At 36.0% G+C, this 23,247-nt stretch overlaps 2 protein-coding genes across 8 annotated transcripts in view; one reads left to right on the top strand and one right to left on the bottom strand.

The window, feature by feature from the left end:
• Positions 1–23,247, top strand: part of LOC129744274 (uncharacterized) — a 107,303-nt gene that overhangs the window by 49,307 nt on the left and 34,749 nt on the right. For 3 of the 7 annotated variants that reach the window (XM_055736713.1, XM_055736712.1, XM_055736714.1), the window contains one exon: positions 5,691–5,756. The exons of 3 other annotated variants lie outside the window; for them this stretch is intronic. In XM_055736713.1, coding sequence (XP_055592688.1) covers positions 5,691–5,756 — 66 coding nt within the window. Of the gene's footprint in view, positions 1–5,690; positions 5,757–18,909; positions 19,262–23,247 lie in introns of those variants that run through there. One more of the 7 variants, XM_055736715.1, reaches the window with a different exon arrangement.
• Positions 2,316–3,229, bottom strand: LOC129744277 (defensin Lucifensin-like). Its single transcript, XM_055736721.1, has 2 exons — positions 3,075–3,229; positions 2,316–2,808 (listed from the first exon to the last, which is right to left on the bottom strand). The coding sequence occupies exons 1-2, from the start codon at positions 3,187–3,189 to the stop codon at positions 2,618–2,620; spliced, it is 306 nt and encodes a 101-aa protein (XP_055592696.1). The 5' UTR covers positions 3,190–3,229; the 3' UTR covers positions 2,316–2,617.

The raw sequence follows: 23,247 nt of genomic DNA, 5'->3' as shown, positions 1-23,247 counted from the left end.
TCAGAGTAAATGGTAAATGAAAAAAAAATCGCCTCGACCAGGAATCGAGCTCGAGTCCTCTGATTACCTCTCGACACTTTACCAATACCAATTCTTCGAGTTGAATCCGTTGCTCGATTCTACATCTGAAAATGATCATCGTGCCCCGATCAATGGCGTTTATTCTGCCCCAGTGGAACTTCTCACTATGCCCCTACAGTGACTGATTTCCAGTTCGCGCAAAAAAAAATTAAAAGAAAAATGCATTTTTCAACGTTTACATTTACTGTTTAACTTTTAGTCAGTTAAGAAATTAACTTTTTTTTCGTGTCTGAAAACGAAACAATGATATAACTCACATATTTGTTATAGCTGTTTTCTATGGTGAAATAAGCGTCCTTCTTAAGATGACCATTGTGTCCTTATCTTCCCTAAAGAAGGTAAAAATGCTAAATTCTTTTGAAGAGAATCTTGATCAAAGGTATGGAAAATGTTAAACTTGAATGATTGTTTAATTTTCTGTATTCAAAAATTCAAAATTAACTGAATATTTTAAAATAAAGCAGTTCGTTTTCAGAATGTGTAGAAACTAAAATTGAAACGTGATCCTTTTTTTACTAATATCGATGATTGAAATTTTGAATGCGCACTGTGAATTGTGAATTACAAATTTGAATTCTGACTCTAAATCTGTTGTATCAGAATTTCTGTAATCAATAAATTTTCTGCTTCTACTTTCTGATATTGTATACGATATAAATATAAAGCTAAGATTTTGATTGGTTTGTTGATTTTGAATATTCTTCTTGATTTCCATAAGTGCGAAATTATGATGTATAACTTTATTTACCATATCGGAATCACAAAATCATGAAATAAAGAAGAGGTTTTGAGGAATAAATTAGAAAAACTTTTTTTTTATCTCTTGTCACAGATTTAAGGATTAAAAACATTTTCTCACCAAAGAACACAAAATCTGAAAATCCATCCCTTGAGCGATTTTATTGTACCGCCCTGACTCCAGAAAAAAACAGATATATTTTTAAGCATACGTCCGCGAACTGTTTATTTTTTTCAACTAAATGTCGTGAATGTGGTATCGAATTCAAAATTCGAGATTCATATTTATGAACAATGTTTTTTTACTTGAGTAGAATTGAGTAGAAAAAACGAGAGTTCAAGGGATAGATTTTTTTTCTTCCGCTTTAAGAGCTTTCTAACTTATCCAGGTTTATTTTGAAAAGAATCAGGAACATTCCGTCTCCTATAGAGAGGTTTTCAGAAATCTATTCGTAATATCGCCTTGAGTGGTGATAGTTAAAGTTTACTCTTAAGGATATGCAACTAGAAACATAATATAACACATAGATGCATGAATGTGAACACGAACAGCAAAATGTTTGCCTTAAACTCGAATCCATTCGATATTTTCTGCCAATGTTCAAAATGCTTTTAAATCTAGCAAGTTAGATGCATGCATAAGGTTGCCAGAATTTATTCAGCACGCATCCGGGCCGGACAAACCTGGCAATTTTTATATAAAAACCTGGCAAAATCCGGGCATTCGATTTCAAATTGAAGACCATAAATCCGGGCAATATCCTGGCAAATTTTGTCAAAACTCAAATGTTCCGCAACAAAAAACAAGAAAAAAAATTGAAAAAACTTTTTTTTTGTCATCAAAACTCATCGATTAGTTTTGAACCGTATTTATGGCTTCCAAAAAACCTTTCGTGATTATTTTTATAAAACTTGTTCAAAAAATTTCGTTTTGGAGGTGTTTGTTTTTTTTTGTTTAATTTGCCAAATAAAGTGAAAAAATCCGGGCATTTTTCAATGAAATCCGGGCAACCGGGCCGGGCCGGACTGTTCTTAAATTTAGTATTAAATATCCGGGCAAACCCGGATAAAACCGGGCTATCTGGCAACCTTATGCCAGTAGGAAGTTCAAGCGATTTCGTAAATCGAGATTTTTTTTAGAGCAAAATTTTTTTGATTATTTTCTTCGTAGCTAAAATTATCCAATGAATGGTCCCTTATTTGTCCAAAAACAACTAAATACAAAACAACTTACTGTGTTATTCATTATCTAAATCTTGACATAAAACGTTGACATTTGCAAGCAAAAGATCGGTTTTTGTTTAGCACTAAATGTAATGACAAAAAAACTGGAATCACAATGATTTTGAATAACATTATTTTTACTGGGATTTTCATCCTTTGGGATGATTCGTCCCTGAGAACTACATTTTCTTGTTTTCTTTCTGATATCAATAAAGATTGGACATTAAACCTTCAATTATCAGAAAGTGGTCTTGGAACAAAAATAACACATATTTCCTTAGAAAATTTTCACTTTATTTATTCTGAACCATATTATTGTCCATTTGTTTGATAACAAAGATTATAACCTACAATAAAACTTGTTATTTTCATAAACCAAAAAAGTAGAGAGAAGTATAATTTCGGTTCCGTGTTATATCTAGAATAATTTAAATCATTCGTATCTGTCTAAACTCGAGACAAATATCGTATTGAGTGCAGCCTGATCAGGACTATCGTTCTATCTTCGGTATTATTAATGGTCCAACGATTAATCAAATAACCTTTGATTAATGAGGATCAATCCACCATTCCATTAGGCCTCGGGCGTGTTTCGACAGATGCAGATACCCCGGCTGGTACAGAATCCTCCAACGAACCCTCTTAGGATGCAAGTGGTAGCACACACCGTATGGATCAGTCCAACTCCACTCAGCAGATCGCAAACAGCTCGCTTCTGCCGGGAATGCGTCTGGGGCTGATTCCATGCCACCGGCTCGAGGTCCACTGGAAGTTGAAAAAAAAAAACATTTGTTATAAACACTCGTACAGTCTTATCACTAATGACATAGAATCAAAGTTCTTAATTCGATTTTTAATGCACACTTTAAATTGTGAATCTAGATCTGATTTCTGAATCTGTTCCGTATTCTGAATCTAATTTTAAATCTAGATCCTGATTTTGAATCATTATCCTAAACTATGATTTTGGATTTCGAATTGAATCCAAAATTCTGGATTTTTTATCTGTCAGAGTTTTTGCTATGTTTCACCTGAATCTTGAGACTTTTTCGCACTTTCAACCAAGTCCGACTCCACAACTCTTCCATTGGAACACACCACATAAGCGACAATCAGAACACTAGAGATCAGGAAAATGGTCTTCATTTCGAATTTGACTTTGGTGAAGCTCTTTCTGGATCAACTAACGAGTTTACAATGATGTGATGCTTTGGGGAGAAGTTACGTTTTTATCCGTTCGTCTCCGGACTTATCATGGACATTTACATTTTTTATTCTTATTTCACACATTTATTTACATCCTTTTCGCTTTTCAATTCCAAATAAATATTTAATGATCTCGTGCCGCCGTTCCGCGATAACATTCCAGTGAAAGATTAGATTCCATTATCAGGTTATCATAACTAGGCAATGTTCAGTTCCTACCAACTTCTAATTCAATTAACAATCACGTGAGAGCGAAGTGTCTAAATTTCAAACAAATTCGTTTCGCACGCGTTTTCCAGATTAGTTCTTATCCGGGACGAGTTTTTCCGATATTTTTAGGGTTCATTCAAAAATAAAAAATAAAATGACTACGGGGTAATTATTTTAAAAAAGTTTTACATTTTTTAGATTCTTCTTAAAAAAATTTAAGAAAATCACGAAGCGTTTTTAGAAGAATTCCTAGAAAACCTCTAGAAAGATTAATTTTGAAGATATGTTGAAAACTTCTTAACATACTTTCTGAGACTTTCCACAAAGGGTCTTTAAAAGAACTTTGAAATACTTGCCAAAATATTTCCTTAAATATTTTTTTTAATTTTGCGAAAAATACGTGGTTAATAATTTCTCGAAAGAGTTACTTTTTGTAAGAATTCTTAAAGTACTTCTTAAAGACATCTCAAGAGATATTGCGGAAAAAAAGAATAATAAAAGACTTCTTAGGAGTTTTATTAAAGGCTTCTCAAAAGACTTTATGAAAGTCTTTTTAAACGACTGCTTAAAAAATCCTTTGTAAACTTCTTAAATTTTTTCTGGAAAATTGAGAAAAACACTGCTTTAAAGAATTATTAAAAGCCAACAAACTTCATAAAAGATTTCACAGAAACTTTAAAAAATCGACATCACCTGTACAGATCGAATGAGAAACACCCTCGGGTATATTTTTAAAACATAGAGAACTAGACAATACGGTTTCAATTTTCCGCTTTTACGGGCAATCTCGTTTTTCCTGTCTAAATTTTTCATATATCACATTATCACAACTGTTATAAACAAACGCTGCATGTGACGCATATTTTAAATCCGGCAAGTTTCTACATATTTTCCGCATCTTGCGAGAATCTCCGAAGCTTCTTCATTCATATTAATCTTAGGTCGACGTTTTGTTGTGACGAGAGATAAAAAAACTCACTTAGTTAGCTCGAAAGCCACGTGGCCCAACGACGATGAAAGCTACGACGACAGACGCAATCGAGCTGGCTGGTTGTTAGTCGGTATCAATCAATTATGCATTTTCCCAGTCTTAGGTTGTTGCATCAAGTTTGATTCGAATTGATACCTGTATAAGCTGTGATTAGCAACAGTCTTGCCATGGAGAGTGCAAATTTCCATCCGTTTTCCCGGTTTTCAAACGATCTTTTAATTGTTCGATGAGTTATGAAATATGTACGTACATTTTAAATTCGAACTTTCATCAATTATTGAGCTCTATCTTTTCTTTTCAGAAAAAGTTTTTTCAAGGTAAATTTCAATTTCATTTTTTATCTCATGTTTTGACTAGTTAAATTTCAAATTTCTTTTGATCACTTTCTATGCTATAACCAAAGAAATGAACCAGCCTAAGAGCAAGTTCACTGGTGTTGGGAATAGTGGTAGAAATTTCAACACTTACGGCACATTTTGAAAATTTTGCCATGCAAAAACATTTTCAAGATCTGTGGCCTTCTAGTTTTTTAACAACACGTGTTGTATTTTCGCATGCTGTGATGCATAAATAGCAATATTTCTATCACATACGGCTGAAATAGAAACAGTGTTGTAAAAATACAACTCACCAAGATCTTGAAAATCTTGATACCAGTGAACTTGCTCTAAAGGTGGCCCAAAGTTGAATTCGTGTTAAGCAAATTTGTCTAAACGAATTCGGAAGGTTCTATGAATACTGATTTAACTGGCTTAGTAATTTAAATCCATACCATCTATATAAATAATAAAGACTGCCACAGACCTAGTATACTTTACTCGTATGAGATACTGGAAAAAATTTTACCGAAAAATACTACTTTTATATTTGAAAGTGGGTATTTTTGGCATTTAATATACCAACATTTTTTACCAAAATTTTAACGAAGGAGTCGGAGTAGGCGTCGATTGAAAAGCGGACACAGGTTTTTTTTTCATCCTGCCAAAAATAATTTTCTTAAGTGAATTAGTGGAAAACAGTAAAATTGGGAATTGTGGATTTTTTTTTACACTGTTGGTTCCTTTAGCTATTATCCTTTGCGCAAGTTCCAAATTTGGTCCGCTGCGTAAAACAACTTTCCCGGACTGCAGTTTCTTGTTCCTAAAAAATCGAATTCATTTGAATTTAATCCGAAGCTAGATGCACCAGTTTTCCAGGCGAATTCATTCAACTTTTAGATTGACATTTTGTAATATGCTAGCCATCATGAGAATCCGAATAAGTCTGTTACGGATTGATGAGCAGAGGCTAGACCAGCCAAGGCAAGGTACTCTAAAAGTACGGAACCTCAGGGCCGGATGGCTACTGGATAACCAAGGACCTCATGGATCAAATATAAGAACCCGGAAATTTCATGTTTCTATGCTTTTTTTATTAACATTTTTATGTGGCGTGTTGTCTGTGTGTCTAAAACAATGTTCTGTGTAAATTGTGACATGTATTTGGCTCACTAACCGTGGTTGTGCTGCAGTTGCTGTTGCGTCGCGACGAGGTTGCTTCGGAAGTCCAGTTCCGGAAGCAGGAGGGCCGTCGAGTATTGGCGTATCGACGGGGTGCCGAAACCCTCGGCGCCAGCGGGCGTTGCTGGAGTCGATAGTTGCAGGCGTCTTCCTTCGTTGGCTGTTAATCGGCCTGCCCACGAGAGTGCCCCGTACCCGGACAGGCCGAGAAGGGAAGTCCCCCTTAGGAATTAGAGTTCCGCAGCACCCGAGGACGATGATGCTGGTCTTTTACGTTTAGGCGCGAGACCTTTAAGGGTCTGGGGGCCGATCCGTGTAGTAGTAGAACACTTATCTCTCGGGTGAAATCCTTGGATGTTCACGAACACTGTAAGGGAACCGACTTAACTCACGGACGCCTGATTTAGAAGAGACTCGAAAAACGGAAGCAAGCTTCCTTTTCGGCTTCTTCGTTTCATTTTCCTCCTATTCCTATTCCTCCTTTCCCTCCAATATCAATTGACAGCAGCTCGCATAAATGTAGCCTACTGTGATGCTATCTGGTTGTGAGACTTTACAAAAACATGAATTTTCTAGAATATACCTAACATTTGAATATATAAACTAAAACAAAAATCCAACAATTTGTAACCAACCAGTTACAAGTCAACACTTTAACCCTTCGTTTCATAAAGTAACAAATTTGCAACAATTAATGTATGAAAAAATGAAAAATCGTATTTTATTTTGATTTTTTTTTCTTCTTCTCTTTTCACCATTTCCAACTGTTTAAAATAATTTTTGAGGAGAAATAAAAAATCGTGAAATGGAGGGTTAAAATAAGCAAAAAATGCCCTGTTTAACATTTTTGTTGAAACTCTTCTTCAAGTGATAATCTGCTTCAAAATTTTTTGATTGGTGAGTAATATATAAAAATTAAAAAATTATAAATAATCCACGCATTTAAAAATCAAAAATTTACCAAATCGATAGATCGTTAGCATTCATTTACTGCAATTGTGATGAAACCAAATCTTTTTATCACGAAAACTAATGGAAGCCCGATCATATAAAAATCGTTACTCAAACCTATCTCAGCGAGATATTTATATCTTATTCAGTTAGAGTTTTGATATGAGATTTTCTGTTTATGTTTTTTATAAAACAGAATTATATCTACCATTGATAGAAAAAATATTTTTAAACGCACTTTTGGAAGCAATGAATTAATGAATGAAAGAATAAATTTTGAAGCATGGTTTCAGTTATATTTTCAAAGCTTAGTACTTTAATCAATATGTTTACTTTATTTGACAGAAGTATGAGTCGAAAGAAAAAGGCTGGGGAGTACTGTTGTTTTTCTCTGCCTGCTTTAAAAGCCGCTATTGGATTTTCAGAGCTCTCATTTCAGTAGGTACATCTAGTATTTCATCAATGCATCAGGTAAACCTTCAATGCATTTCATTCATCTGAACGACACACGAAGTCGACTGCCTGCCCGTCCGCATGCATCCTTTTAAAATTTGAATAGTCCGATTCCAATTCTTCAAGTAAACGTACAGGACATTCCCATGGTCCATTTTGAATCCATACAAACGGCTGCCTGGTTCCCGTGCGTACGCTTCCCTTTGAGAATTCCAATAGTCCGATCTCGATCGGGCCGATCCATCCAATTTTCAATATATCGGGTAAACCTACATATATGAATTCTAATTGGCCACTTCTATGGAACCCAAACGGCTGCCTGTCTTTGCACGCCGTCCCTAAACTAGCAGCCGGCTTCAAGCTATGCAGAATCAGTACGAAAATAAACACCCACATCCTATGAATCTCAGGTACCCGATCAGGAGAGCATATCAAAATAAGGACTCAAACATATCTCTACGAGATATTTAAATCTTTTTCAGTAAGAATATTGTTCTCATAATTTTCGACTCTAAGTTTCTTGAATCTTGGTTATATCTTATTTTGTTTGGCATTCTTGAACTCACTTTCAACGATTAAGAATTTGTTTCAAATTATTACAAAATACTATAATCGTATCTTATTTTGATATGCATATAACTTTCCATGAAACACGGACATCGAAGTCAACCCGATCAGGAGGGAAAAACAAAATTATATCAAAATGAGATATTTTGATACTATTTTTTTCTATCTTAATGAGTAATAATTCAGTACTCGTAGGATGTTAAAATATCTCAAATTATATCAAAAAATCTATACTATCATAGCTAAATTTTATCAGTTTTTGATTTGCTCCTATCAAGATTTTATCTGCTTGAGATAGCATAGTTTGATATTAGGTAGAACAAATCCTATCAAAATTATAACTTCTCAAGATATGAATGCTTTCCCGATCAGGAGGGAAAAACTAAATTATATCAAAATGAGATATTTTGATACTTATTTTTTTCTATCTAAATGAGCTATAATTCAGTACTCGTAGGATGTTAAAATATCTCAAATTATATAAAAAAAATCTGTACGATCATAGCTAAATTATATCAGTTTTTGATATGCTCCTACCAAGATTATATCTCGTTCAGATAGCATAGTTTGATATTGGACAGAACTAGTTATATCCAAATTATAACTTATCAAGATATGAGTGCTTCGAAAAAAATTTCTAGTGGAAGGTCAATAAACCACATTATTTGATAAAACCATGCCCCATTTTTGGTTTCCCAAAAATTTGATTCAATTTTATGAATCTGTTGAGCGAAACTCGTTAATGTAAGGTTTGAGCCGTTGACTTCGATGTCCGTGTTTCAGAAAAAGATGAACGTATATCAAAATAAGATATAATCATTTTATTTTAGCACAATCCGAAAAACATCTTTCTCAATGAATATGAGCTCAACCCCATTCAAGTTTGTCAATCAGAATAAGATATAATTCAGATTGGAGAAACTCAAAATCGAAAATTTGGAGTACTTAATTATAACTGAATCATATGTAAATATCTTGGTGAGATACGTTTGAGTTTTTATTTTGATATGCTCTCCTGATCGGGAACGGCCCAAACCATACTTTAATGAGTTTCGCTCAACAGATTCATAAAATTGAATCGAATTTTTGGGAAACCGAAAATGAAACATGGTTTTAGCAAATAGTGTGGGTCACTGCCATTCCTCTGGAAAATTTTCTCGAAGCATTCATATCTAGATAAGTTATAATTTTGATAGGATTTGTTCTGCCTAATATCAAACTATGCTATCTGAACGAGATATAATCTTGATAGGAGCATATCAAAAACTGATATAATTTAGCTATGATCGTATAGATTTTTCGATATAATTTGAGATATTTTAACATCCCACGAGTACTGAATTATAACTCATTTAGATAGAAAAAAAAATAAGTATCAAAATATCTCATTTTGATATAATTTTGTTTTTCCCTTCTATTCGGGTAGAGTAGTAAGCAAGCAGGACACACAGCTCTGGTGGGATGGGATGGAATTAGAAAAGTGATGTGTTCGATTATCATCTCTTATCGCCATTTTTTTTTTGCATAGAAATCCGATAAGATTTTAAATTTATATATCCTACCTAGATGAGTTATAATTTTGTTTAAATAATAACAACACCCATAGAAGAGGTTGCAAAAATCCAATGCCTATTTAGCACATCTCTGTGCCGATAATGCGCTGAAATGTGCACTGTGCCGAAGATGATATGTTTGAAAAACCGTAACTGGCATAAGGACTCGGCTCCCAACTAAAATGATGCATGACCACTACATTCAAGCAAAACAAGAAAAACATTTTATGGGATTTCGTTCCTATTGGATAATTCATCCCAGAAACAAGAAAATAAAAATATAAACCACAGCGCCCGTAGGGAGAATCGAACTCAAACCACCGTCCTTAAGGTCTTGCCAGACCGACATCCTAACCAGTGTACTATTTGGGCTTTATGCAGGAAGAGGGATATTTGTCATAGGCATTCTGCCACCGATCAATCACAAAAGAAACGCACGACAGTGGCTTCCCGGCCTTTCAAGGTATTCATTTGTCTTGCGATGGAAACGGGAAAGGGAACGGGAGTGGAGGAAACGGGAAACCCATTGAATGAGAACTGTGCTTTGCTTACTGCCTGCTATTACATACACACGCTACATATACACAGCTGCTAAGGCCGGGCAGCTTGGCCGGTGCTTGTTTGCCGGTGAATTGAAGGAATATATTCTTGTTGCTTTTGCTACATACACACGCACAGCTTAGCCGTGGTTGTTTGCCGGCGAATTGAATTGAAGGAATGTTTTTTTTGTTGCTTTTACTGCATACACACGCACAGCTCGGCCGTGGTTGTTTGCCGGTGGATTGAAGGGATTGAATTGGCGGTATAGAGTATCAAACTCTCGGCCAAGCTGTCAAAATCATACATACGAAGTGATTGAATTAGGCTGATGTCGTGCTGAAACAACTAGCAACGCGACCTACAACGCAACGTTCACACGACTAACCAGCTCTCATTTGATCTCCATGGAAATCGCGCAGACCTGTCATACTGGTCGCTTTGTGTAGCGCGACCAATCTGATGCCAATGTGTTTTGTAGCGCGACTAGTAGGAAATCCAATAGGAATATTGTTTTTTTCTCGATTTGAAGCAGTGATTCCGGGTTTTAAGCACAATAGTACGAAGATCTGTCCGAACTTGTGATAATAAACTAAAAAATATCTTAATCGGCGAGAAAATTTTCATGAATTCTTAGTTCCGGCAAAAAAACAAGGAATTTTGTCTGTTCAAATTTCGGCATTCTTGCAATCCGGGTCGTGATTTGATGAGTTTTTGATGGCTCCCGAAAGAAAGGAGACGATTCGAAGCATTATCAGATGTAGAGAAGTGATGATTTGTAGGGAATTTCAAAGTGACAGGTCGCGCCAGCATGACATACCAATGCGTTGCAACGCAATCTTATTGGAACGTTGCGTTGCGTTGCTAGTTGTTTCAGCATGACATCAGCCTTAGAAGGATGTTTTTGATGTTGCTTTTGCTACATTCACACGCACAGTGCTCGGTTCGCTGGCTGCCTGGTGTTGGCCAGTATTTATTTCCATCCTTCTTCGTCTTGTGATGCGATAGGGAGGGACGTGAAGCGTTTTTATTTTGTTTCTTTCAGACATACGCAATTCGGTTAACTTGGGAGATTAATGCCGGTGGGAGCAAATCGAATCAGCACCGATCGCGTTATCTTCTTGTACCAATGATGCTATGTAATTGACTACACGCCATTGACACAGAGGCTGAATTTTGGGTGAAGAGTTGATATGATTCAGTTATGGTTGCAAAGACTTTTTGATGTAATTTGAGATATTTTAACATCCTACGAGTACTAAATTATAACTCATCCAAATAGGAAAAAATTGAATAGCAAAATATCTCATTCTGATATCATTTAGTTTTTCTCTTCTGATCGGGAGGTTATCTGAAAATTGTTCAAATCTACTCAAAGAATGTTCATTTTTTGGTTGAGTTTTGATCGTTATCAATAATTTTTAAAAACTTTCTTTGTTCTGTAAAGTTCGTTTCTAATTCTGTTCTATTTTGTAAATAACAATTACACGCATTATCATATGATCTAGTACATTGTTATTTTTCTATTTGATCAATGTATCGTTCAGTAATTTTGTAATATTTTTTCTATTGTGTTATTAAGACGGGTTATATATTTTTTTTTTTCAATGTATCATAATATCGTATTATATTAAATTTATTTATTGATTTTGTTGTATTGTAATATTTCACATTAAATTATTTTTCATTCTTCTTTCATAATACCATATTTTATTATCTTTATTTTACTGTTATATTGCATATTAGATTATTCATTCATTGATTGCATATCATATTATATTATATTTATTAAGTTACAAAAATTGTACAATTTCTTATAAAATGGGGTTGGTGGGATGCATCAGGGCATCAAACAAAGGGATTGAGCGCATGGGTATGTATCTGTTGCAGTACTACTCGTATTAAGTTCTCCTGCTGACGCGCTCTTCTAAACACAAACCTTGGGGGCGGGGACTACAGAGACGTGCAAAGTGAGTTTCTGCCTTATTCCATTAAAAATTGCCAATCTAAAACTAATATTTTCAATTCCGGCAAACACAAACTTTCTGACTGTTGCAGTAACCGCCTCTGTTTCCTCTCAGAATGCAATGGCCAGCACAGGCACTATCTCCAACTCCCAATCCACTGAGCAAATCACAAGTGGCCCGTTTCAGTAAATTATTTTCACCTGCTGCCAGGTGCGATTCCTCCGGCAGCCCATCAACTGCAATAAGAAATGTGACAAAATCAGATAAAAACTTACACTTCATAATGTGTAAAACTTAAAAAGAGTGTTGACATTCGATGAAACCTCATCATTGACGACCACAGTTTGCGGAAATCCGTAGACGTTAGACAGACAGGCCAAAACACAGGCCATCAGAAGTACCCACGATGGATTCATTTTGAAGTTTTTTTTAGGTAACACAAGATAAAAATCTTCAAGTTAATGTAACTGTAAAGGAAGCTGAATACTTAATAGTACCGAATAAACAATTTCATTCCTTTAAATATTAGTTTCCATTAGAGTAAGGATCAAAGTCGTGATTCCCCTCTTGTTGAGGACCGTGTTCATGCATATTTGAAAGCTTAAGTATTTGGGATTCACTTTTTGGATGATATTTTTATTATCTGTTTAAAGTGAACTTGGGGAATCACTGAAGATAGTCAAATTATTTACTTGCTAGATCATCATTTTTTACTGTTACACAATAAGACATGAAGGATGAGCAGTGGTTTTGATTTGAATAGATTGATTGAAATTTTATTCTACGAAAAAAAATAAAAATTTTAAAATTCATTGAAAAACTTTCTGCTACATATTCGAAAATCCAGTCTTAGAATCCAATGTTTTATTTGACTTGGTACGACCAACTTTTTAAAACAAGACTCGAGCATCAGGAAGAATTAATTATTAATCGCTACATATCATGTCCAACTTACGGCTATTTGCAAACCCTTTGTCGCAAATGGAAGTAGAAAGATAAAGTTTTTCTTCCGAGGGAGTAGAAGAAAAAAATTGTACCGTAATCATTATATCAACCTGCGCCAATGATTAGCAAAACAGGCAAATTATAGCATAGCTCAACTGTTGCACATGTCAACTTTGAAGAAACTTGGTGATTATCATCGTGTCAGCAACAGGTTGTTAGCATTTCTGAATTTAGTTCATACATCCTTGTGAAGATGAAAAAAAAAAAGAAAATTGCCTTTGAATTGAAAAATATTTTCTTATTCGTTCTTCATTCAAGCCCAATTTATGAAGAAAAGAATATCGCTTTTGAAAACATGGGTGAAAACTTATCACAGAAGCATACCTTCTTCAATCTATATTCGAATAACTGAAAGAATTCCTGGAGCTTCCCTTAATAGCAATACAACGACTTCCATTGCATACAAAATCTATTTTTGCAACCAACACGGAATTCCACGTGTACTTCAACTTGGATGGAGCTCATTGGTTCGCGCGAATGCGTCCTGTTGCACATCGCTCATTCCAATTCAGCAACGACAACGACAACGAAAATTAGTTTTTTCTGGCTATTTTCCCACGGTTTCCATTCGCAGCTCTGCTCTGCTTTCCGGGGGAGCGAAACTATACCTATGAAAATTCTACATATTTTTGATTTCTCACAAAATGAACTGATGACCGAAGGAAAAATGCGGTACACTCGAAATTTGAAAATAAATTTTCTGCTTGGAAAAAAACGGATAAAATTCTTAATTTTTTTAATTTATTATATAGAATTCTAATTCTCTATTTTTGTAGACTTTAACTTAAGTCCAAGAATTTTTTGAAATAGAAAATTTATATTGTCTGAGAAGCTAAAGAATATAAAAATAATTTTATTTGGTAAATGTCGAAAAAATTACTGACTTCACTCTACAGGATTTAAACCCGAAACATCGGCTTTTTCTACTACTCTTTTGTTATAAAATCTTTTTTTTTTTGAAAACTGTGTAAAATTTTCACATTCAAATTGCTCCAATCGTTTGCATCTTCGGCATCCGAGCGATCCGGATTTTGGACATGAAGAAAAGTGTTTTTGTGATGACAGATTTTCGCATTTTTTATGGGTCATACTTTATTTCAATAGTTTAACCATTGAAACACGAAAGCGGAAACCGAACCGGTTCGCTTAGCTGCCAATTGGTTTAGGAATTCTTTTTTTTGGCAATCCTAGGCAAAACAAACAAAACAAAGTCAGTCACTGATCTATTCTTGTGAGCGTCAGACGTGTCTAAGTGAACCTCTGGATTGAGATTCGTAAGAGCGCAAGTTTTAAAAGCTGCTGCTGCTGATTGATTGGCTGGATTTGGCCTTCCAGTGGATAAAGACGGAATTGGCTTAGGAAGCACAGATTTTTAAGGCTGCTGTGGGTTTTTTTTTAATTGTCCTTCCGGTGTATAAAGACGGAATTGGCTTAGGAAGCGCAGATTTTTAGAGCTGCTGCTGCTGCTGATTGTTTGTTATGTTTTGGCTTTTCAGGGGACGAAGAAGGAGTTGCTTAGGAAGCGCAGATATTAAAGAATGATGCTGCTAATTGTTTGATTTGATTTGGCCTTCCGGTGGAAAAAGAAGCAATGACTTAGGGAGCGCAGATTTTGAAGTCTGCTGCTGATTGATTGATTTGAGCCTTGAAATGTTTTTTAAAACGGAATTGGCTTAGGAAGCGCAGATTTTAATGGCAGCTGCTGTGGATTGTTTGTTTCGATTTGGCCTTCCTGTGTAAAAGACGGATTGGCTTAGGAAGCGCAGATGTTCAAGGCAGCTGCTGATAATTATTAATTGTGATTTAGCCTTCCGATGGAAAAAGACTGATTGGATTAGGAAGCGCAAAATTTTAAGGCTGCTGCTGATGGATTGATTTGATTTGGCCTTCCGGTGTATAAAGACGGAATTGGCTTAGGAAGCGCAGATTTTTAAGGCAGCTGCTGCTGATTATTAGTTGTGATTAGGCCTTCCGATGTAAAAAGACGGATTGGCCAAAGAGGCGCAGATTTTAAAGGCTATTGCTGCGGATTGTTTGTTCCTATTTGGCCTACCTGTGTAAAAGACGGATTGGCTTAGAAACCGCAGATTTCAAAGGCAGCTACTGTGGATTGTTTGATTTGATTAGGCTTTCCGGTAGAAAAAAAAAAGGATTGGCTTAGAGAGCGCGGATTTTAAAGGCAGCTGCTGTGGATTGTTTGTTTTGATTTGGTCTTCCAGTGAAAAAAAGGGATTGACTAAGGAAGCGCAGATTTTTAAAATTGCTGCTGCTGATTGGTTGTTGTGATTTGGTCTTCCGATGTAAAAAGACGGATTGGCTTAGGAAGCGCAGATTTTTAAAATTGCTGCTGCTGATTGGTTGTTGTGATTTGGCCTTCCGATGTAAAAAGACGGATTGGCTTAGGAAGCGCAGATTTTTAAGGCTGCTGCTGCTGATTATTAGTTGTGATTTGGCCTTCCGATAGAAAAAGACGGATTGGATTAGGAAGCGCAGATTTTTAGATTGATATGATTTGGCCTTTCGGTGTATAAAGGCGGAATTGCTTTAGAAAGCAGAGATTATTAAGGCTGCTGCTGCGGATTGTTTGTTTCGATTTGGTCTTCCTGTGTAATAAACGGATTGTCCAGGAAGCGCAGATTTTTACGGCTGCTGCTGATGGATTGATTTGATTTGGCCTTCCGATGAATAAAGATGGAATAAGCTTAGGCAGCGCCGATTTTTAAGGCAGCTGCTGCTGATTATTAGTTCCGATGGAAAAAGATGGATTGGATTGGGAAGCGCAAAATTTTAAGGCTGCTGCTGATTGATTTGATTTGGCCTTCCGGTGAGTAAAGACGGAATTGACTTAGGAAGCGCAGATTTTTAAGGCAGCTGCTGATTGATTGATTTGATTTGGCCTTCCGATGGAAAAAGACGGAATTGGCTTAGGAAGCGCAGATTTTTAAGGCAGCCGCTGCTGATTATTAGTTGTGCTTTGGTCTTCCGATGGAAAAAGACGGATTGGATTAGGAAGCGCAGATTTTAAAGGCTGCTGCTGATGGATTGATTTGATTTGGCCTTCCTGTGTAAAAGACGGATTGGCTTAGGAAGCGCAGATTTTAATGGCAGCTGCTGTGGATTGTTTGTTACGATTTGGCCTTCCGGTGTATAAAGACGGAATTGGTTAGGAAGCGCAGGTTTTAAAGGCTGCTGCTGCTGATCACTAGTTGTGATCAGGCCTTCCGATGGAAAAAGACGGATTGGATTAGGAAGCGTAGATTTTTAAGGCTGCTGCTGATGGATTGATTCGATTTGGCCTTCCGGTGTATAAAGACGGAATTGGCTTAGGAAGCGCAGATTTTTAAGGCAGCTGCTGCTGATTATTAGTTGTGATTTGGCCCTTCGGTGGAAAAAGATGGATTGGCTCAGGAAGCGCAGATTTTTACGGCTGCTCTGATTATTAGTTGTGAATTGGCCTTCCGGTGAATAAAGACGGAATTGGCTTAGGGAGCGCAGATTTTTAAGGCAGCTGCAGCTGATTATTAGTTGTGAATTGGCCTTCCGATGGAAAAAGACGGATTGGATTAGGAAGCGCAGATTTTTTAGGCTGCTGCTGCGGATTGTTTGTTTCGATTTTGCCTTCCTGTGTAAAAGACGGATTGGCTTAGGAAGAGCAGATTTTTAAAGATGCAGTTGCTGATTGCTTGTTGGGATCTGGCCTTTTGGGAGAAAAAGAAAGAGTGGCTCAGGAAGCGCAGATTTTTAAGGCTGCAGCTGATTGATTGATTTGATTTGACCTTCCGGTGAATAAAGACGGGATTGGCTTAGGAAGCGCAGATTTTTAAGGCATTTACTGCTGATTATTAATTGTGATTTGGCCTTCCGATAGAAAAAGAAGGATTGGATTAAGAAGCGCAGATTTTTAAGGCTGATGCTGCATAATGTTTGTTTCGAATTGGCCTTCCTATGGAAAAAGACGGATTGGATTAGGAAGCGTAGATTTTTAAGGCTGCTGCTGATGGTTTGATTCGATTTGGCCTTCCTGTGTAAAAGACGGATTGACTTAGGGAGCGCAGATTTTCAAGGGAGCTGCTGCTGATTGTTTGTTATGTTTTAGCATTTCGATGGAAAAAGGAGGAGCGGCATAGGAAACGAAGATTTTTAATGATGCTGCTACTTATTCTTTAATTTGATTTGGCCTTACGGTGGAAAAATACGGAATTGGCTTAGGATGCGTGTCTGCGTGAATCTCTGAATTGAGATCACGACAACTTTGTTTGTCTACTCGAGATCCAGTTCAAAAAAGTTTCACATTACAAATCTTACGACTTCAAGTAATTTGATTAGGTAATGTTTGTAGAAATTGGTCCAGTAGTTCCTGAGATATGAGGTGCAAGCTCTGACGTTCCCCACTTTTTTCTGGATTGAGTCTTAGTGTAAGTAGACCCCACGGCAGTTTCAGTGTAGAGTTTCAAATGGTCATAGAGAAACAAATCAGTAGACTCACAACACAATAGAGTGAAATCAGTTTTAACAAAACCCTTCTCTAATCACTTCCTTGAGGGGTCAACATTTTTCTGCTACTCTAATCAGCATTCTTTATCACTCAAGGAAATACACTAAATTATTTTGCCACATTTTCGAGCTCATGACGCATGTAAAAATACCCAAACCCCCCACAATACCCAAAAGAAAGTCTTTTCTATTATGGGTTGTAAAATTTTCTAAATAATCTACAAGTAGCTATCAGCTTGAGAAAGATAGGAATGAAACATTAATGGTTTAAAAACCAAATTACGAAATCAAAACTTAGAAACATGATTAGCATACACAAGATTCACCCAATGAGAACACTCTAAAGGAAGACCTCTTGTCAAAATATATGAAAATATCACTTGATATTTCGATTAAATCGCACTTCAATTGTACTTTATATACACAGCCTAAAGCACTTTCCATGTTAATTTGAATCGAAAATATGCCATTTCTAAAACAATCGTGCACTCGTTTCTCACGATTCTATTAAACAGGATAATTATTAGCCTGCACCGGGGCAAAAGGAATGTTAATTTACCCCTTCCTCGACAAAAAAGGATACCCAGGTTAAATATCAACCTGTTTTTAGCTAGCTAGTAGACCGATTGCGGTATCATTTCAAATCAAACGATGACCCTTCGAGACAGGTGGTTTTCCTTCCTTCCCCACCCACTCCAACGACGGACGTCCTGATTGAGGAGGACGCCAACAATTTTTCGTAAGGCTGACGTGGCGCTTCACCAGAGGGTGGCGTTCCGTCGCTTGTTGACTGAATTGTCGATGTTTTTGGAATAACATGTGGAGCTCTCTTGTCCAAGCTACTCAACTCAGTCATTGATAGGGGCCAGAATTCGATGGACTCGTTTGTTGTCGTAGGCAGCCATATCAGCAAAAATCCTTTCCGAACTCCGAAGTTGTTGGAAGCTCTGAACAATAAATTGTGGTCCCATCAGGCGGGCACGCTTTTGGTCTTCTGATTTCTTTCAAGCGTCAGCTATCGTATCGTACATATGCATGTGATTCAGCGCGTGCGATTACGCGAACTTTGATATCTCGCGTTCGTCACCCAAATGTCCCCCGACGGACTCTCTAAGAAAGAGGGAGAAAGAGAGATGGAAGTGCTGAAGTGAAGTTAAGTCCGGTAGAAAAGTGACAGAAGGAACGAGAAAGGACCAACCGTTTATCGCTAATGAGTGGAAGTCACAATTTAAGCTAAAGCGATCAGAGCCCTGCTGGAAGTCGCGTGCTGCGGTTTGGGAATCGTTTTTCCCCCCCTAGACTAGAAGCACTAATCTCGTTCGTTGAGAATTCGATTCTAGCAGACCAATCCGGTGACAAATCCACGTCTCGTTATAGTTTTTTTTTTACCCCAAGAGTGAAAGTACCGTCAATCCGGGAAAAAACATCGAAAGTAAAGTATGAGATTACCGAAGCTGTTATAAATATTGTAAAGACACTTCAAATAACAGTAGGCTGTGCGCGACTCTTAGTAATAATATAGTAAAAACACAAAAAAAGACATTACATCATGTTCAGTGTGGCTTTCGAACTATTTCTCGAATCGTTGTTGTCGTCATCGGGTCATTGATGAATAAGGCGTACCGGGAATTCCAAGGTGTTGAAAACTAAACGTGCGGAGGCAGGCAGAAGAATTTATTTTTCCCTACTTTGTCATCGTTGTCGCCGTCAACGCCATCGCCATCATCATTATGGTTATCAATCCGGCGAGATCCAGCGTGTTCTATCGTCGGCAGCAGCATTTTGGTGAGCTCATTCATAAATAACGTACATGCCTACTTTAATTACGCGAAAATTTACACATTTTCTTCTCAAGAATTGAAAACTTAGAATGGTTAATTTTAGCTCAATCATAATCTGAAGATTGAAATTCTGATTTAAAAAAAAAACAATTGTGTTATATATTCGTTATGCTATACATCACCTTCAGCTTTTAAACCCTTAAAATTTATAGATAAGGGGGGCTGTAAATTTTCCATTTATCAATTACAATACTCACGTGTGCATTAAGAGAACATATTTAAATGGGTTTCCATCTCAAAATTATGCATACTTTTTTAAGGTAGTATAATGACTTGGGCTCGGAGTAACTAAAACAATTTAGAAATTGTGCTTATTTTATTTGAGAATAATATTTCAATTCCTTCTGCAATCAAAACATCGAATTTAAGAAAGTTTTCAAACCAAATCTCATGAAAAATATCTACAAAAATCTTATAAATTGCACCTGAGATTTAAGTGGTTTTATTACCTAAATTCGTGTAGTTTTGGTATTCCTCTTTGAGTTTTAATGTAGGTATTTAGCATGATTCTGTATTGACGATCTCTTATAGTTTTTGCAGAATATTTGGAAAGTTGAAAAATTGTTTAACTGAGCACTAAATAACTATTTTATATATGGGAGAGAGAGGTATCTTGTGCCACTTTTTCCTTTGCTTCATAACTTTCTCATAATAAAAGGTAAAATGAAAAACGTAAACAAACCTGAAGTTTGTATGAAATTACGGATTTTTTACGGGATGAGGAACAAAAAACAGTTTTTCACCAATAATTTCGGTCTTTATCAACCGATTTATCTTTTGATTTGAGTGTTTTAAAGCTTTTATTTTGACACTATTTCATCTGAAGAACGCATTTCGATAAGAGTTATACTAAAACAATTATTAAGCTTCAAATAAGGGGTTTCTAAGCGTCGATTAACGCCCACTTCTGTATTTTTCGTCAATGACCCTTTTTTTTTGTAGATATGTTTATTAAGCACAATTTTTAAAGATATTAAAAGTAACATTCTATGAAAAAATTTAAAGCAGTGGTATCTAACACATTATTGGTCTCTAACACAAAATTTATGTATAAAATAAATAATTTTAGAGCTTCTTCTTTTTCCGTTTTGAGACATTCTTTAACTGAGGGATCATGAACATGGAGAGATTTATTCTAAATGTTTACAATTTATGTTGAAGATGGCTCCAGACTCCGGATGTTCTGCTACACCTAGTAAATTTATGCTTCATATCTTCTACAGCATTTGGACATTGGAGACAATAACAATATTTTTTTGTTTGGACTCAATTGATTTTTTAACGTTTTCTTTCAAAAACAAATAAACTCAAAAGATGGACACTGTTGCTGCATACATTTAGGGGCAAAAATTATCAAGATTTCTAAATATTTTTTGGCCTCAAAAACAAATGAAATTGTACCTTCATGAAATTCCCTCCATGAATATTCCTCCGACTGTTCCCAATTTTTTTTTTTTTCAAACTTAACCATTTGATAGGGTTTTTATCTTTTTTTCTATGCAGGCTTTTTTAAAGAAAATATTCGTTTTTTTAAACATCCAAAAATAAACACAGGATGGCCATTAAAATAGCACCTAAACTATAGCCTTACAAAAGAAAAAAGTTAAACTTTTACATAAAGCAACTCATTTGCAGGGTTGCTAGCAAACCAGAAAAACCGGGAATACCGGGAAAAAACTTGGAATTTCATCGCGTCACCGGGAAACCGGGAAAAAACCGTGAATTTCGGCACCTCACCAGGAAATTGTCATGTTTGAAATTTTTACCCAGAATGGTAAAAATATTTCTAAATTTAAGAGTAGTTTTTGACAGTCGCGATATAGATTTATCTCATAAACGCTTATTTTCGTTCATTAGGGTAAGTGAGCCCTATTTTGGCATGGTCCTTTTCTTGGCATGCCAACATGTCTTTTCATGTTTTTCAGGTCCAAATTGAGCTTAAAAAATTTTGAATATATTTTCATTGCGAAGAGAATAATTTGTTTCAAATCTGTGCATACCGAATTTTTTTGATTGTTTGTACTTTAAAAAAGAAGTTAATTTTTTTCGATCTGCATCCGAGGAAATTATGTTGGAAATCACCGTATGAAAATCAGATGAACTCACCTTTCTAGTGCAACTGCTAAATTCACATGCGATTTCAAACGCGGACATCCATTTGAAAAATTTGCAATAAATACTCATGCTTACAGTTAAACTCGGCATAAAATCAAAAAATACTAGAAAGACTAAAGAGTGAATATTTATTTAGGTTTTGAGTAAAAATTTAAAACTTATTTTGTTCCTTTTCTTGGCATGCAACTTCAATCGAAGTACACCACCAGTGTTGGAAGCTGGAAAAAATACATGTTCATTAAAGAGGTATTTTTGGGCTGATGTTTTCCCTAAAACTTAATTTAAAACTAAGCACAAATGTTTTCATATTAATTGGGTTGTATGATAAGACCGTTTCTATCAACTTAAGCTTCGAAATAAGTTGGAGAACATAAGTGATTCGACTAACTAAAAGTCAGATCCGAGCATTGAAAATGCAAAAATCGCTATTTGGGAACCATGAATCGAAGGTACATTGGTATGCGTGCGAACAGCATTTGCATTTCAGTCTGCCGAGCAAAAGCCACGTGGTCTCCTACAGAACACAGTGGTTCGAAATATTAAAAAAACTAAATTAAATTAGGCTTCTCACAAGACTTAAGATGTTTTTCTTATCTAAAAATTGTTAGATCGATGGCAATTTATGACTTTAGTATATAAAATACATAATTAATTGAGCTTTGGAATCGGTTTCTATTGCTTGGGAACCATATACTTACTCAGATTAATTTTTTTGGATTTTTGTTCTAATTTTTTTCATGGAAACAGAAGTTGGAAGTTCAGGAAAATATCGTTTGCTTTCCAATTATTCCTTACAATATTTGATGTGAGTCGAATTAAAAAAAATGTTTTAGCAAGGTTTACATTCTAACATCTATTTGGCGTGTCAAACCACTGCGCAACGCCCTGGGCATTCGAGATGGCTCTTGCTAGAAGCTCATAATCTCAGCTAACAAATTCAAAAGGGCAAAATTTTAAAATACCATTATAGGAATTTTTCAATTTCTTACTTTATGAAGCCAAACTCCACAATATGAAGACAGTTGTTTGGTAGTGAAAATAACCCTATGTGTCGCAATCGCATTGCGGAATTTCTGGACTTCCGACTTTTTGAAATGAAAGCTTATTTTGTGCTTCCCTTTCAACCAAATTTCATCAATGTTTTCAAAAGCCTTTTTGTTGTATGAGTGGCGCCCGGTGTTCCATCGTCGCATAAAACTTTACGCTCAGCTGACGTCATTCTGTCAGTGGCCTTATATTCAGAATAGCCAACGATTCTGTTAACTGTCAATTGAGTATTGTTGGTAAAGATCTATTGCACTTTGCTGGTGGCCAAGAATCGGATCATCGAAACGGCAAACAATTGGTACGGCGGCCAAGTAATTGGAGCACCGCAGTGAGTACTTTGCATGCATTTTATTCACATTTATGAAAGTTCCATAGAGAAAACATATTTTTGTTGAACTCTAAGCAAGTTAGCAGGTAAATTCTTCAAAGGATGTTATATGGTGCACTCAACAGGAAGGTAGGAATGTCGAAAAAAAGAGTAAACCATGCCTTAGGTGCCAAGGTCGGGTACATTTACCCTAGTAAACAAACGACGCGACGTTTGAATAGCTTTTTTAAGAGGGGGGGGGGGCCTAGGGTCTAACGGGTATAAAAAAAAACACCATTTTCACGATTTTTTTCTAGAGTTATCGTTCAAACAAATGTATTCAAATTTTTTGCATTATACAAAGCATTGTTAAAAGAACATTTAGTAATTTTTTCGTAGAAAAATATTGAAAAATGAGCCGGTGACGGAGCACTTTCGAGGATGCCTTTTAGAAAACAGGA

Source organism: Uranotaenia lowii, chromosome 2 (genome assembly GCF_029784155.1).
Source record: "Uranotaenia lowii strain MFRU-FL chromosome 2, ASM2978415v1, whole genome shotgun sequence".
NCBI lineage: Eukaryota > Metazoa > Arthropoda > Insecta > Diptera > Culicidae > Uranotaenia > Uranotaenia lowii.
The sequence above is the reverse complement of the archived record's forward strand: the minus strand, read 5'-3'. Positions and strand labels throughout refer to the sequence as shown.

Coding starts and splice junctions, on each gene's coding strand:
- LOC129744277 (XM_055736721.1), bottom strand. CDS start 3,189: ATGAAGACCATTTTCCTGATCTCTAGTGTTCTGATTGTCGCTTATGTG. Junction 2,809..3,074: donor GAAAAAGTCTCAAGATTCAG/GTGAAACATAGC, acceptor TTCAACTTCCAG/TGGACCTCGAGCCGGTGGCA.